The 17,803-nt window shown below is 36.5% G+C and overlaps 1 protein-coding gene across 8 annotated transcripts in view; it reads left to right on the forward strand.

Annotated features, from left to right (window-relative positions):
* The window catches only part of LOC121322676 (histone deacetylase 4-like), a 243,626-nt gene that overhangs the window by 138,481 nt on the left and 87,342 nt on the right, over window positions 1–17,803 (forward strand). For all 8 annotated transcript variants that reach the window (XM_041262877.1, XM_041262871.1, XM_041262870.1 and 5 more), the window contains one exon: window positions 12,931–13,175. In XM_041262877.1, coding sequence (XP_041118811.1) covers window positions 12,931–13,175 — 245 coding nt within the window. The remainder of the gene's footprint in view (window positions 1–12,930; window positions 13,176–17,803) is intronic.

Consider the following 17,803-nt stretch of genomic DNA (forward strand, 5'->3'; position numbering starts at 1 on the left):
ACTGCACTGTGTGCTTCCTCAAGACCGGACTGGTGTTACCATTTTACTCACAACAGTACAATTGAAAGCTGTTGTTGAACTTTTTATACTGTGTATGTATGTTATGGTTTATGTGTAAAATCTGTAAATCTATAGATTAACCAGTAAATGTGTATACCAGATCAGAGGTCAATGTATGAAATAACCGGTATATATGTAGATTTACCAGCACAGCGGTCAATGTTTAAAATAACTAAGGAGGTGGTAGTCAATGTAGCAGCATGTGAAGTGAATTCAGAAATGAAATAACGTCAGGGAGCTTAATGACAATAAATAAATAAAGATCTTTTACATACTTGGGTAAATTAACAAATGCTTATTTATTTTTTCTTAAAATCCAGCCTTAGGATTTTTTTTTTTTTAATTATTTAATTAATCTTTCTAAACTTTACTGAATCACTTATTTATTATTATTATTATTATTATTATTATTATTATTATTATTATTGGCTACTGATACTACAATGTTATGATACTATGATGATAATAATAATAAATAATAATAATAATAATAATAATAATACTAATAATAATAATAATATTCATGTTTGCAAAGAGGTAAATACAATGCTTGTTGCAAAATAATATTTTTTTAATGTTATTCAGGAAGCTCACAATAAAGCCGGCAAGGCAGTCATAATGTGGTGAATAAGGAACCAGATGCTATTGTTTTATTTTACATTGAGATTTTTGTCAGGTTTTTTTTCTTTTTCTAAAACTGATCTTGCTCATTTTAGCCTTAACACAGCAGATGAGCCTACCTAATAGTTAGTTGAAACATTATTACATTAATTAACACAGTAGATATTAAAATTATATGTAATGTAATTCATTTTGTGAATTAAATGATTAATTCAATGATATAATAGTAAGAAATTGGCATATATTCAAGTAATTAGAAATACATTATAAAGCCAACTCTTCATTTTGTGTTTTATTCATTTGATTTATTAGGTTAAAAATAGTTATTAGGTTATTAACGCATTAGCGTAGCATTAACTACCATCTCCTTAGGTATTTTATACATTGACCGCTGAGCTGGTAAATATACACATTTACCAGTTAATCTGTAGATTTACGAATTTCACACATGAACGGTGTGTGTGTGTGTGTGTGTGTGTGTGTGTGTGTGTGTGTGTGTGTATATATATAGTTATATAGTTATGTAACAGTTATATAATTTACTGATCGTTTAAAATGTGCACAACCAAAACAAAAACTGTTAATCCTAAACTCTTACAGCTAGAAATACACATTACTGTACATCATATACTGTTTCATTTGTTTTGTGGGGTAATTTTGTGGTGTTTATATATATATATATATAAAGAAGTAGTTTATATTGCATGCACAAGAAGAAAGGACAGCTGGTTCTGTGACCTTAGCATAGACTTCACTTTATGTTGTACCAGCCACCCATCCATAACTAGCTGTACTGTGAACAGGGATTTGGAAGGTGACTGAAATGGAGGTCAAACATGCAGGCTTCCGTCTGGCTGTCTGGCAGTTTAACCATTGAATCATAATACAGTCTGGTAGATTTAGTGAAGGGAAAATGATATGTGTGCCTTTGTTAACTTTGTTTTCTGTTAGCCCGGTTGTTTTTAAGTGGCACTTTCAGATTTTTCCACATTTGTTTTTTTTTTTTTCTTCCCATGCTTTTGACTTAATTATGAATTAAAACAGACTAGAAAATCTAGAAAAAAAACCCATACAAATTGAACTGTAGCTGTGGATTCCTGAGGATCTTTCAGCCAATCGTAGCATGTGTTTCACCTTCTTCATGACCCAGTTCATGACATCAACCATTGCTTCTACTGTGCTGTGTTCTCAGTGTCTGTACTGTTGATATCATCAGCTTTAAATAAATCATACCTCATTGAAGAACCTCCATTGCATTCAACTACAAAGTCAAGGTTGAGGAAGTTTAAGGAAAGTGCAACTTGAGATCTGTAGGTTGTAGGGTTGAGAAGCCAGACATCTTTTGGAAATATTCATATTTGAAAAATCAAAAGGAAGAAGGATTCTTTCAGTGAATGCTTTAACTCTCATTCTCCCCAGATTATTTCTTACTATTGAACAGAACTGTTCTTGGTAAGGTTCCCCTTGGCCCGATGCTTCTCTCCTATTGTGCCGCCAGGGAGGAAATGCACAGCTTTTATAATCCGTGCTTCAGCAAATACAGAATAATCCCCCAGTTTTCTCTGCACATTTATTTTCAGTGCTGGGTATTCTGAGCAAGGTAGCTGGATCAGGCTCTGCCACTAGGGGTAGGAAGAAGTGTGCAAACGTTCCTTTAACACTAGAACCGCCACAGCAGTCATTTTGACAGTTTGAGGTTTTCAAATTTAAATTACTCTGCATGTCTGAAAGTTAATGCGTTGTCCTTTTATGACTTTACCTAAAAACATATATTAAGTACCCTGGTGGTGTTTGAAAGGCATGGTCACCAAAATAAGGAAGTGATAATCCTGCCCACCTAGAACCACCAGTCATTTTGACTGCCTTTTACAATATATGTTTTGATTTTCAATAAAACCCACAATATTCTTTTTTTTTATACATAGAAGCCTATTGTTATCTCTACTGGACCTGGCAACCAACAGTTCCTTAGTTTGGTACAAGAATGCACTGGCAATAATATCAGTAGGAGAGATTTCATCTTAAAGCTTGCCACAGCGCTTCTGCAGATACATGTCGATCAGAAAACTGCAAAGCAGCAGGCTGCTGCAGTTCAACCTGGATTCAGTGCTGCACCGAGTGACATATGTGAGAGAAAACATGTTACTTTCATTTTAAATTGCAATGATGCAACATCTATGAACAAGATAACTACTATTTTTTTTTTATTTTTTTACAACCCAGAAGGCAAAAACCAAATAAATAGTCCTCTTGACAACAGGAGTGTCGTCGCTACTGTTCATCAGGTATAGTGGCAACCAACACCAACAGTAAGGCACGAAACCCACAAGCAGATGAAAACTTGAAGCATACTTGAAATCGTCTGTAAATCATGGACAGTACATTAGGTCTATTAGCATAAACACTCCAGTGGCCAAGCTGCAATCAGACCATGTGGTCTACAGTAACGGTAACAGCATGCAGCACTTTATCTATAGCGTTGTAAATATTTGCACATCCTGAATTACTGTAAAAAAAACAAAAAAAAAAAACATGTATGAAGAGCTTGCAGCTTTAAGGAGTGAGTCAGTAATAATGCAGCTAAAAAGGGGAATACAGTAAATCAGTTGGCCCTTCCAGTCCTTGTCTTTGTTCCACCGCTGTTCTAAATTATTAAATTGCACCAATTAAACCAGTTAAGCATCCCATTTTACCTGTTAAACCTGGAGTGGAATGGCTGTCCAGGACCGTGATTGGTCACCGCTGCCGTTGATTTTAAAGCATTGGTTCCAACTTACTTAATATTTCTCATCTGAGGTCAGCCTGATAGTACACCATCAGTAGGGTGTTGGACTAGCATGAGCTGATGGGATAGCAACTTGTTAAGTCTGCAAGGTGTATATATTGTTCTGGAATGACAAGTGACCATTCCTCAATTATTTCAATCAGGTTGGCCCAGCAGAATCATCACATTTGAGACCGTTGTTCTTCGTGAAACATCAGTGATTTGTGTATGAGATCTGCTGGCTTTCCCTCGGTGACAGAAGCTGACAGGCAGCTCACTTATAACAGCTTTCCAGAATACTATGGAGATGCCATTTATATTCCAATTTAATGAGTGACACAAAAGTGTGTTCAATTTCACACCTATCATTGTAATTTAACATAAATACAAGAATAGCTTAAGTGATTACCAAGTAGACACTCTCAACTTACTAAAGGGTTCAGTATTTGCATATAAGTGAACAGAATTATTTTCAGAACAGTCACAGTTATGGGTAGGTTAATGCCAAGTGATGTCATTGTGAGAGGACATTTACGGTAAGCATGTCTATTTTTTAAAACCTCACTTGTATTTCCAAATGCTTTATATTTAACCCTTTGCGGTCCTATGTTGGACTAGGTCCGTCATTACAATTTTCCCTTAACAGTCCGATGTCGGACCCTGTCCGACATCATCAAAAAGACATAAAGCACAGGTCTCTAGATGTTTTTTTCTCCGGAACAAGCCAAAAACCTTTCAATGGCAGAGTGAGACTGATAGGAGCTGAATGAAGCCAGAAAAAAGGGTGTATCTGATAGCCCCATGCACCACAGAAATAACACTGACACAAACAAATGAGACAGCTGCTTCTGCATCCAGCACTCAAAGAATATCACAGACATTTGCAGAGCTTTTTGAGATGTTATATTAATAAAATAATGACTTGGATCGCATTATTGAAGTTTGGTGATAAAACGAGTGATCAGGAGAGGATTTATCAATATGCACATCTATAAAGAGGTATGTGAAAAGTAGTGGTGGGGCTTGGCTGGAAATGCAGTACTGATGTTGTTTTGCAATGCAATGCCTTTTAAACTGAAAAAAATATTTTAAACAGCGCGTGTGAAAATAAATTGGACCTGACACGCCTGACAAGCACTGAATAAATGGACTGCAAAGGGTTAAAATGGATTTTCTCTTCAGAGAAGCTCATATTTTCCAGGGATTTCCAGAGACTGTCTTCATGAAACAATGACGAAGTTTCTATTTTACAGAAGATGGGGTCATGTTGTTCTTACATTTCACAGAAAATCATATTTGTTGGTATTACTTTTTAATAGTGTGACAGTGAAGCTTAGGGTGCATTTCACTTTTGATTTTTGTTTTGCTTTTGCATCATTTCCCACTGGCTGTCTCTCTATCATTTATAAACTGTGTGCACCATCAGTGGACTGGTGGCATTGCCCTGACTTGCTGATACAGGCTACAGATGTAGACCCAGTACATATACAGGAGGCTTACATGTATGCATGTATCTCAGGCTTACATTTCTAGCTTGGTCTAGCTTTGTTTGGATATTTTTTAGTTCTCGTGTATATAATAATTCAGGTTATGAGTTTTGGATTTTGCTTATTTGGGCTAATGAAGGCTATCTTCAGAACTGCTTTGCCTAAATTTGAATACACTTTGTGTGGGCATCAAGTGTTTTTCTACACACATTTGATTTTTGTATAAAGTAGTTCTAGTAAGGATATTACAACACTTGTCTTACAGATGAACACTCCAATTTCCCACAATCATGTTCAGTTTAAAATGTAACTACATATATTTTCATCCATATTCATCCATATTTTAGCCTTTTCACTCTACTGGCTGGTTTATTAACATTCCCTAATGGTACTCAAATGTAAGTCAGAGTTACACCCATAATTTCAAAAACATAACAAGCATAAGTAACTTTAAATGTAAAGTCACATTCAACAATAAATGCACACTATTAATCAAAAAACACTGTGTGCCAGCAAGAAATATATTATTAAAAACATGGTAGGGTTTAGCAGCCTGCATAGTAACAACAACAAAAAAGAAATATAGAGTACTTGTTAGCAGCCTTTGTAGTTTATCTACCAAACTGGAAAAAGAACACTTTTTAATTTATTAGGGATGTGACAGCAGTTAGTTTTATAGATTGCAAGTTATAACTCGCTCCAAACTTTGAAACACAACCGGTTACACAAGATCTGCTTGAGGTACCAAAGGTGGCTGCTATAAGCTTTGCACCAGACGCATCACTCTTCATGAATCACGAGACCTTCACAAGACATGCAACTCTACACTATAATAAGCGCTAGAACCAATATTTGAATATTCAAACAAACATGGATATTCCTTTGACATCTTCAATAAATAATGCGCTGTTCTACAGCACTAAACAGCAGAGTTTGATGGGGTACCAGGTTAATTTGACCTGGTACCCCTGGTAAATAGATTTAGCACTGTACAGTTATACAGTGCTAATTCTATTTTTGTTTTCTACCAATTTTAAATGATATCAGATATTTGAATTTTGAAAGAACGTTCAAACATGTTCACAGTTTAATTCTTCGTCCCAAAACAAAAACAAAAAAAAGGAAAAGAGTAAGGATTCTTTCAGTAGTCCATTAACAATTCTGACTGATCACAAAAACATGACGACTGAAAATCCACCCTCTAACCAAAGCTTACACTGTCTGCTTGGTTCCTGCAACCACGATCTGCTCTCGATCATATTAAAAGATCAGTCTCTTTATTTTGGTCATTTAGTACAATGTAGTTACAGGGAGAAAGCTGTGGATTTCTTAAAGTTATTAACTGTGTCCTTATCTTTTGATGTAACATTAAGCTGTAGGCCAGAGGTTAGAAGGCAGTAAGGACAGTCTTGAAAGTAGTGGTAGGTGTTGGCAACCAGGGAGTTCAGATGGCTAATGAAAAGGTACTGTTCAGTAGAAACAGCACACCAATCGAATGTAATTGATCTGCATAAGCTATATTTAACAAATGGATGTCAAACTGACTTTGATAAAAACATTCTTTAAATAAGCAATGAGTCAGAACTTTTTGAATAGGGACCAACAGCTCCAAGTTTACAATGATACTATTTTTGTAAAATGAGTTTAAGATATGTTTCCTTAGAACTCCACCTGTGTACTTGCTTCATCTGTAGTTGCTGTAGCAATGGACTTGATTTTAATCTAGACTGGTTCCACAGAAGCTACAGTACAGTAAACTTAAATTTAAGTGCATGGTGACATAATATACGACAATTAATGGTTAGCAATACGTACAATACTACTGAGGCAGAACTGCCTCAGTGGAATGTAGGAGTGTAGTACAATGCGTTTCAGTACAGGAAAGTTAAAATATCCCACATTGGCCAATACAGTAGTCAAACCTAATCAATTTTTAAGGCCCCTGGAAATGTGTTTGAGCTGTCTCTGTGATGAACGTGTGTGCTGTAGTAGTATCGCTATGATGGGTTTATGATGGAACAAACAAACAAACAAAGAAAGCATCATCTTACTATAATGAACAAGATTTGTCAGGGGAGTGACATAATGTCAGAAGAGGGGCTAATCTGATTGGCTGTGACCTGGAGTATCCAGAGGCATGGTCGATGAAGCACAATGCTATTATGTTCAAATGCTTCGATCCAGAGGGAGACTTCTCTCCAGTAACAGCAGCAGCCTATTTCTTTCAGACACGCACTGTTCTTTCACAACTCTGTTGGGAATATAGAGTTACAGTTCTGTTCTGAAAATCTCCTGTGTCAGGCGCTGTCTCTGTATTTCTATTCAATCGATCAGGCAACGGCCCTTCCTGAACCCCTGCTCGAAACACAGAGCCCCACAGATCAGAGAGAGGGCCTTGCCAGATGGTACCATTGTGTCAGTTTCCCCCAGGCTTCCCACTCTCCTCCTAGTTTGTCACAGAAAGTGGTTTTAAGATAACGTGGCTAGCCATTTGTCTAAAGAGTTGTCAAGTGTAATGTTCTACTAGAGAGGACTGTAAACAGGACTAAAGATGTGGACAGGTAAACTGGTTTAAGATGTATGTATTTATTTATTTAGTTTTCATACTGGTCCTTGTATATGTGCTTTTTTAATTTCACTCTCCTAAAAGAATGGAGGTTTGGTCACTGTAGCAGCAGAGATAGTTTCAGAATGTGTTGTAAATAAAGCTTGCTTTGGATGTTAGGTCAACATCAATTTTGCTGCTAATGTATCACTTACAGTAAATGTCTACTTTTGTTTTTCTGTTGTACTGTATGTATGTTGGTTGGAACCATTGTAATGTGATGCCTCTTGCCCTAGGAACTCACTGGAAATGAGACCTTGGTCTCAGTGAAAAATTATTTCCAGTTTCTAAATTAAGTAACAAATAACATAAGCAAGCTTAATTTAGCATTTCCCGGTCTGGTACCATGCATTTAATGTGCGTTACTTTTTCATACTGTACATTGCTGTACATGCTTGTCTGTGAATGCCATGTTATATCTGTTCTTTCACTCAGTATGTTTTACTACACATGTTTTATGGTATGCTGCGTAAAGCATTTATAATGATAAACCCATCTTTGCTGATACAGTATGTGAAGTGGTGGTTGGCCAGTGATGGAGTCGGGGAAATAACACAAGTATAACCCGCCATGAAATGGACAGGTAGATAAGCCACTAGGTGTGAAATGCTTCCCAGGTGACATTTGGGTGACAGTAGTTTACTTATATAGTCCTGTTAATGTACCTATTCAGAAGTGGATTGTAAAAACATGTTCTCTAACACATAATCTATTTGCAAGAAGCATTATTTACTGCACATTTTGAAACTGCTACACAATGACCAAAGTTTCATTCTGTTAGGATTCTGAAAGGATTTATGAAAAGATAAAAGCACTTCTAGTGTACCTGTTGTAGCATTTGACAGCTATACTGTGACATATTGTAAATGTGCCACAGCTTCAATCACAGATGTACAGTAAATAAACCAGCCCAACCATGTGCTTTTTATACCTTTATCACCAGTCATCTCGTATATACGTATCCCAGGTGTAGTTTTTTGTGATTTGTGATAACTAGCATTCACGGTACAAAGCACGTAGATTGCGTTGTACACTGAGACTCCTTTTGTTTTTCTGGATATGGGCCAAATCTGTGCTACACTAGTTTGCTCATTTTTCAGACAGATAATGATAGCTCTCAAAATATCTGTGACTCTTTCGACTTGCAGTAATAACTTTGATATTACATTACCAATATGCCATGCATGTCACTTAAAACATCACCTGAAGATACTTTCAGTGTGCTTACTTCTCCTGGAGCTGACTACAGTAAGCTGTTCGATATCAGGTAGTTTAAATAAGGGGTGTTTGTTTCCATTTACTGTAATTTTATAAAACTTTAGTATTAAACATGTTTAAACATTTCAACTTTATCATATAAGAAATGTTTGTAACCAATTAGGAAAGTCATCATAAGTAGCCCACTGTGACATTTCATAAAGTATTGAAACATGTATTTGTGTAGAAGACAGCATTTCATTTTATATAAAAAAGACTGTGAAGAAGTATTGAATATGAAATAAATTGACCTGCACCAAATGCTAAGGCTGACAGCTATATATGACCTGCATATTTTTTGACAATCATTAAACATTTTGTGCAAGTAGAAGTTCTTGAAATGTAATCTTGGTAAATATAACCTTGTCTGTATTTCCTATTTTCTCAATTCCAGTTTTCTTCAAGTTCTATTTTAGTGATCATATTATGACCACAGGTCAATGCATGCTTGTATATTTGTAGCAGAGTTTAAAAAAAAAAAAAAGCTACTTTATAAAGTTAATGATATTACTAATATTAAAAGAATTCTCTTGCTGAAAGCCTTGCGATGCATCGTTTTCAGTCCTATCCTCAATACTCTCTTTGTGATTTTAGTTGCTTAAATTCCCAAGACCAGGCCTATGAAAGCAGTTTTCTATTCTGCTATAAAATAGTCCTGCAATGCAGTCCTTTTAGCTGGACATGGATGTTTGTGAGGGCCTTTTGTTTCAGTTGGTTCACTCTGGGTCGACAGCAATCGCTGTGTATGGCTTGAACTTGTGGCATTTGGACTGTTCTAGAGCAGAGTGGGAGAGAGTCACTCTTGACGCATCAGCATGGCAAGATGCATGGATGTATGTAGCGTTCCTCTATCCTGCATACTGCGATGCAAGCCCTTTTGTAATTGGGTGCACATTCACAGAAAAACTGAACACGTCAGTACTGTGGTGCTCTGGCTGCAGAAGCACAGTCTGATACAGGATTTTTCTGACTTTTTGTCCTGGGTCCACTTGTATATGCAATTGTATTTTGCACACCCTCCCTAATCTCCCCACAACTTCCCAGAGTAACAAAAAATGGCAAACCAATAAGAATTGGTTAGATTACAATATGCCATCACAGTCTTCTAACCGCTTACTATGGACCATGCGATATAATTGGTCTACCTGACATTCCTATAGTTGTACGCAGTTGACTGATTAATGCAGCAAGCTTTAATGGTCTTTTCTGTCTTCATTGTTTATTGAATCAACATTGAACCTTATATAGCAAAATTAAGATATGATTGTAAGAAGCAATAGTACACACTAAAATGTTTGTTGTTTTTTGGATACAGTAAATGCGTACAATGAAAAGTTTAAATTTAAACGAGCCTTTTCTATAACCCTAAAATAGGCAGGTCCATTTCAAAGCAGTCAGAGGGGTAGAGCTTTCTACAGTAGGCAACAGTTTAATGTACTTTGGATTCATTTGGAAATGCTGTACTGTTTAGTGAACTTGTGCATTGAGGAAGGTTGCATAAGCGACACATTTTGCAAACAAATAATGAGTATGCTTCTCACATGACTCTTCTCACTTGAATTGAGACCAGCCGTGAGTCTACTGTGTTCCTAGTATCCCGGCTCGGAGAAGTTAAGTGGCTGTGTGGTTCCATTGCTGATAAAACAAAACAAGATTAGCTACAGTGCTCAGTAGATGTGTCCCAATTGTCCTGCAGCATGGCATAAAGTGTCAACATAATTTGGAATGCTGTAATGTGAACATCATTTAAAACGGCTTCTAGAATACTAGGCTTTGGTGTACAGTGTGTCTATGATGTGTAGTTAAAAGTGTATAAATCAAGGGAGATTATAATGAGGTTACATAACCCAATGGTGAGGCTGCATTGAATTGCATTCAATTGTGGTCCCTGCATTACTTAAAGGACATTGCATCTTTAGCTAAGAGCAATCAAACTAATACCTGCATTAAAAAGGTATGAGGGAAGAGACCCTATTAAATTTTGAACAAAGCTGGATTAGGGGAGACCAGACTGGAGGCAGACTCACGTAGGCGGGTATGAAATGGGTGAGAGGAATGGGAAGCTGCTTAGTCACTGGGATCCTGGCTGGATGGAGTTCTGAGGTCAGTCAGCTATTGGGAACTGGACAAACATTGATCAGCCACCTGCCTTGTAGTTTTTGTTGCGTTCTTGTATTGTACTGGTGTAGTAACATTTTTAATTTAGTTGGCCCATCAAACACAGATGTACAGTCCATTTGTTTCAGAAAACAGAATATTAGAATGCATGTCATAGTACACTGTGGCAAAGTGCCCTGCCCCTGGGCTATTTATTTGTATTGTATGTTACGTGTATTGTGTTAGTGTTGGTGTATAGTCATTGGTACACGGGATATAAATGGGTCTGTGTAACATGAGTGGTTTACAGTGCAGTAAACATTCTGATTGTAATAACTTGCAGATCTTTAGTAAGAAAAAACATCTTTGAAAACAAGAGGATTTGCTTGTCATGTACCGGAACATATTTCAATGTTGGCTGATTTAATTTCTCTGGATAAACTATTGTTCTGTATTGTATATGGAGACAGTATCAAAGTACTAGTGACGATTCAGATTACAATTACTGTAAAAGTTTCTCCAAACCGTATAGCCAATGTTGATGTTACCGTGAATGCATTTGTAAAGAGCAAATTTTACTTTCTAAATTGTATTTCTTCATTTCTTTGTGATTTGTTTATTTAGTACAGTCCTGTTCAAAGCTGCCGCTTGAATATAAACAAGGATTATATTATCACTGTAATGAGGGGTGCATGCAGACATTGTGTGGACTGTACTGCACGTTATTTGAGTTTGTTTACGAGGCTTGATGTCTTTGAGGAGAAAATTCAACTTTTTGGGGCTAATTGCAATACGTTTTTGGTGGAAATGAATTGGCCGCTTGGCTTTGAATTGATTAACAATATCCCAGACCCGAGTGGTGTGCTTTGCTTTGCCAGATAATCTTCTTCTATTTATGTGCCAATGATACCACAGTAGCCGTCGGCTCTGTGTCTGTGTGTGCGAGGATAAAACGCTGTTAACCCAGAACTTTGAAATTGTTGACGAAAAAGAAAAACATTTTACTCAAAGATTACTTTTGATTCCTAAAAGCCCACAGGCATCCTGAAATAAAAAGCTTTGGGTTGTAGCTGCTTCAGATATTTTAAAGCGAGTGGTGTTGTGGTTACCCATACAGCACATCCCATTGGACTCTGAGGCTACGAGTTCAACTCTTGGTTGGGGGTTGATTGAGCCCAGCAGTCAGCCTAAAATGGATTCTCTTCCTTGGGGGCAGCAGGTTGGCTGTCTGCCAGCAGGGCAGTAATGGGTACCTAGAAATGTATTGTAGCATTTTACCAGAATGGGACCGTGTAGACACAGAAAGAGTGAGACCCAAACAGGAACTGAAATACACATTTAGAAGCTTAACATGATTATGGAGAAAACATGTGTCAAGCTGAAACTTGGAGTCTTACAATGATGTTGTTTTTGTAATATTTTAATAATATTTGACATTAATGAAGATAATACAGGAATATGTTGAAATGATTGGTCTGAAAGATGTTACTTTTGCCTCCAGGTGGAGGTGACTTAGTATTAGGAATTGTTGATGTAAAATGACCAATCCTGAGGCAACCCTGAGACAATTAAAAACTACAAGTGGTGTTTTAATTGAAAATTGTGGTGATTGATTAAGGTAATGAAGGCAGTATCTTCACCATTCTTTGTATGGGCATTTGTAACAGGAAATTATTCCATATGAAGGTCATAGATTATGTCACCAAATCGGCTCCGTTGTTAAAAGATACAGAATGGTCTAAATTGAGTTTGCCTGCATGTACTGTATTTTAAAAGAAAACAATTTCTGTGTTATGAAAAAAGAAACAACTCCCCATACAGCTCCTTCAGTACAATTATGTTTTTCACTGCTTTTATAATATTGTTAAAGTTGTTTGTGTTTCTGAAAGGAACAGGTGGGCAAACTCAAAACAGGGGTGTTACAGTAGGAGTGTTCATTATACATGCTATTGCTATATGTTAGGATGGCCTACTTTTCCATGCTGACACAGTGGGTTATTTCAACATGTCATCTGTTTTTTTACATCTCTTCTCTGCAGTTGATGTGAGCACAGCACTGCCCCTGCAAGTCCCCCAAGCTGCAATCCCCATGGACCTCCGGGTGGATCACCAGTTCTCCCTGCCCTCTGCGGACCCAAACCTGCGGGAGAAGCAGCTGCAGCAGGAGCTCCTGGCTCTCAAGCAGAAGCAGCAGATCCAGAGGCAGCTTCTCATCGCTGAGTTTCAGCGGCAGCACGAGCAGCTCTCCCGCCAGCACGAGGCCCAGCTACAGGAGCACGTCAAGGTAAAGGCTGACTACGTCACTCCAATTCAACCTTTTACCTGGGCACTTTATAAAATGTGCCTCTTGTATATAACTGACAAATACACCTGTAGTATACTGTATAGATACTAATAATAATTAATAATAATAATAATAATCTTTATTTTTGTATAGCGCCTTTCATAGTGGACCACCATCACAAAGCGCTTTACAGAGGTAGGCTGTGAACTGTGCATTATATGCAGAGTCACTTACAATAGGGCATTGATTTAATATCTAATTCGCAGGATGAGTCAGTGAGTCAGTCAGTGGCAGAGGTGGGATTTGAACCTTTGACCTTACAAGCCCTGGACCACACTGTTTTTTTTTTGGTTTTTTTGGAGGGGTTTTTGCCTACATTTATCAGTTAGAAACTAAGTATACTTCACACCGCAAACTGTGTGTTATAGTACATAAAGTACTGATGTATGCAACCTGTAAATCCTCCTAAAATGTTGGAAAGACAGAACATTATACTGTGATATTAATCACAGTAATCAGATTTAATCATGAGCTTTATACATTTTAATATAGCTTACAGTATATTACAAAAAGTGTGCATTCTAAAATGTGATTTAAAAGGGTTATACTTCTCAATCACTGACAGTCTATAGCTTATGAATTATCTTGATTTCAGTTTTCAAAAACTGTCTCTATTAATTAACACAGTGCTAAAAGTTGTATATTATATTCATAATTAATTATGACACTGCTAAACTTCTAAGAAACGTATACATTTAAAAAGGCACCTCCTGTTTTGTTTCTCCGACACAACGATAAAGGGATAAGTTGTTAAATTGGATTTCATGCAGTTATAGGACCAACAGATTAACATGGTAGCAACATGTTGTGGTGGTGGTTATGTAACTAAAAAAGATAAGTTCAACACACTGGCACATTTATAAACAATTTTTTATGTTAGTTTTATGAAAACGGTGGGCTATTGAAATAAATTAATTACAGTTTGTTACAAAGGCTACTATTTATTTAAATTGCTACAGTAGCTATCTTATTAAATGTGCCAAATATTACTAAAAACAGAATGTGGTTGCATGGGGTGCTAATGGAGAGCTGACAGCTCTCCATTATTATAAAACCAATTCATGCAGAATTGACAAGCACTGAATGAGAAGGGCATCTTGTTTGGAGTAGTGGCTGCTGCATAACTTTACACCAAGCCTGTCCAAACCCAGGCCCAGGAGCCAAATGTGGCCCTCATGAAATCCTGCCCTCTGACCTCTTGAGAACAGTTGCAACTGGTTGCCTGTCCACTGGCATGTTGTGACACTGATGCAAATGATGTGTTTAATATATTAAACACAACCACATGACTCAGAGGTTTTTGGCTGGTTAAAACAAACCTCTTTTGCTAATGTGCTCTTAAACGGGCTGTGTTATGTACTTGAGCTATATTGGTCCAGTAAGATGCCAGCTCATTATCTTCCTTTTGTTGACTGAAAATCTCAGAGTGGCTCTTTGTGGGATAACGTTTGGACACTCCTGCAGGTTTTACTTCAGGTACCATTTTCTTGGAACCACCAGGGAATTTAGGTCGATTTTTAAAACCGCATTTATTTATTTATTTATTTATTTATTATTAGAGCTGCTGCAGTGATATAAGAGAAAAAACAAAACAAAACAAAAAAAAACCCCTTTGTTCTAAAAATAGTCTTATCTGAAAAAAAATAATCAATGTCTGTAATGTGTGAGTCTTGTCTGTGAGTGAAAAGCCACTACCGGTGTGCTTTTTTTGTTTCACCTCATATCACGTCTTTATTCAATAACAACTCTGTTGTAGCTTGTGGCCTTTTTTTTTTAATGTGACTTGATTTAAAATGAGCAGAAAGTCAAGAGAGCAATAAAACGCCTTGTTCTTCTCTCCTTTGTTATGTGTGGTACATATTGTATACATTACTGCATACTGGCACCCAGCATGTGGAAGCACTACCTCAAAATAAATTTAGAAAACAATCATAGATACATTTTTTTTTTCTTTTTTTTTAGTAATGCCCTTTTAGTGGATGTTTTTGTTGTTGTTGAAATTAATAGCTTATAAACTTCATAGAAATGAGTCATTCTGCTCTGTTTTGTAGCATTGATCCTGTAACTTGAAGAGTGACAGCAAACAGAATGACAGGCATACAGGGGCCTCCATTAAATTCCTGTTCACTTTTTTACCAGTCGTGTTTGCATCTTATACTGTTTTATTTTTTCTTCCTGTTGGATATCTTTGTTTCAGGTTATTGGTTGGCAGGAACACCTGCTCACAAGAATAATGACATAATGTTCATGCATGCAAATCATGAGGCAGAGTTCATAGTGCAGCAGAGGCCTTCCATGAAAACTTATTGTACAGTTCAAAAAGAAAAAATACTCAATATAAATTAAGTGTAAGAACATGTACATAAATGTACAAACAAGAGATTAATGCCCCGATTCCTGATGGATCTGAAAACTTTTTCAGTTTGTGTCTTAGATAATCCCAATGATACAGCATTGACAACATGGCTAGGTAACCAAGTCAATACCCTCATAATTCTCTGTTTAAAGAAGCATCTTCGACCCTCAGTCCTACCTTCACTAGTTTGCAACTGTGTCCTCCTGTCGCAAGTTTTGTCAACTAAAAAAAAAAAAACAATTTAATAAATTTGAAAAATTTGTATTTGTAGAATTTTGGTATCTTCGAAAACCATTGGGCCTTACTTATATGTTGAAGTGAAGACTTGCCAACACCAAGGAAACAAAACTAAATTTCAGTGCAAAGTTAAACATGACTGGAAAACTGCAGTGCTGAGTATCTTCTGACCCTAATAACATATTCTCAATGGATAGTTTATTATGGAATCATAGTTAAGGTTGTGAGAATACTGTATGTTACATGTCAAAATAAGAGATATGGCCCATCATTTTGCATCACCTAGAAGTTCAGGAGTGAGACATAATTAAAAATAAAAAAAAATAAATAATCAAAGGGAATACATAATAGTAGTACAGTATTTAATGTTTGATTTCATTCAGTTTTATGAAGCATAATTTGATAATTCAAAAGGGTTTTAATTTGAATGCTAAAAGCTCTTCAAGTTAAAACACGACAATAATCTTTTTGTCAGGTATGTTGATAATGAGGAACAGTTACATCATTTTTGCAACTCCATTGCGCAACTCAACAATAACTATCCTCGTTCCACTCAGTGCATGGTTTCTGTAAAACTCATATATAGTAAGAACATAAGAAAGGTTATAAAGGTTACATTCAGCCCACCATGCTCGTTTTGGTTGTTAATAGCTTATTCATCCCAGGATCTCATCAAGCAACTTCATGAAGGATCCCAGGGTGTCAGCTTCAACAACTTTACTGGGAGTTGGTTCCAGATTCCCACAATTCTCTGTGTAAAAAAAGTGCCGTCTATTTTCTGTTCTGAATGCCCCTTTGTTTAATCTCCATTTGTGACCCCTGGTCCTTGTTTCTTTTCTCAGGTCGAAATAGTCCCTTGGGTTGACATTGTCAATATCTTTTAGAATGTTGAACGCTTAAATCAGATCACCGCATAGTCTTCTTAGATTCAATTCTGTCTTCATATAACATGCCTTTTAAACCCAGAATAATTCTGGTCACTCTTCTTTGCACTCTCTAGAACAGCAATATCCTTTGTATAGTGGGGTGACCAGAACTGAACACAATATTCTAGATGAGATCTTACTAATTCATTGTAAAGTTTTAACATGACTTCCCTTGATTTTAATTCAACACATTTCATTATATATCCAAGCATTTTGTTGGCCTTTTTTTTTTATAGCTTCCCCACATTGTCTAGATGAAAACATTTCTGAGTCAACAAACTCCTAGATCTTTTTTCATAGATTCCATCTTCAATTTCAGTATCTCCCATTGTATTGCCTGCGTGCAATACCTTACATTACTATATTAAATGTGATTTGCCATGTTTGCCACTCCTCCTATTTTTGTGTTGTCTGCAAATTTAACAATATTGCATACTATGCCAGAGTCTAAGTCATTAATGTAGATTAGGAAGAGCAGAGGACCTAGTACTGATCATTGTGGTACTCCACTGGTTACCTCGCTCCATTTTGAGCTTTCTAATCTAATCAGTACTTTCAGTTTTCTACATGTTAACCGCTCCCTAATCCATGAGCATGTATTTCCTTGGATGCGTACTGCGTTCAGTTTGAAAATTTATCTTTTATGCGGGACTTTGTCAAAAGTACCATGTACTACATTGATTACAGTGTTAGTTACAATCAACACTCTTTTCAATATACAGTCTTTTGCACTGTACATGTACAACAGATTGTAATATTTCATTTGTTACACAATTCTGGTGTACTGTATGCTATATTGTGCTGCCATCAAACTTTATTCAGACCATTTCAATACTGTACCGCAATTTACTGACATGTAAACTTCTAAACGTATGCTTTCCAAACAGGATATTAAGTAGGGCGGAAGTCAGTTGTTTAGCTGTTAAATGTAAGTGTGACAATAACAAAAGTAATATAATCAGGAGCTTCTTTCCATTGACTCCCATGATATTTATATTCTTGTCTGGCATTTCAATGTGGTAATAATAAGAGGAAGGGTGACTTTATCA

This window comes from Polyodon spathula, chromosome 11 (genome assembly GCF_017654505.1).
Source record: "Polyodon spathula isolate WHYD16114869_AA chromosome 11, ASM1765450v1, whole genome shotgun sequence".
Lineage (NCBI taxonomy): Eukaryota > Metazoa > Chordata > Actinopteri > Acipenseriformes > Polyodontidae > Polyodon > Polyodon spathula.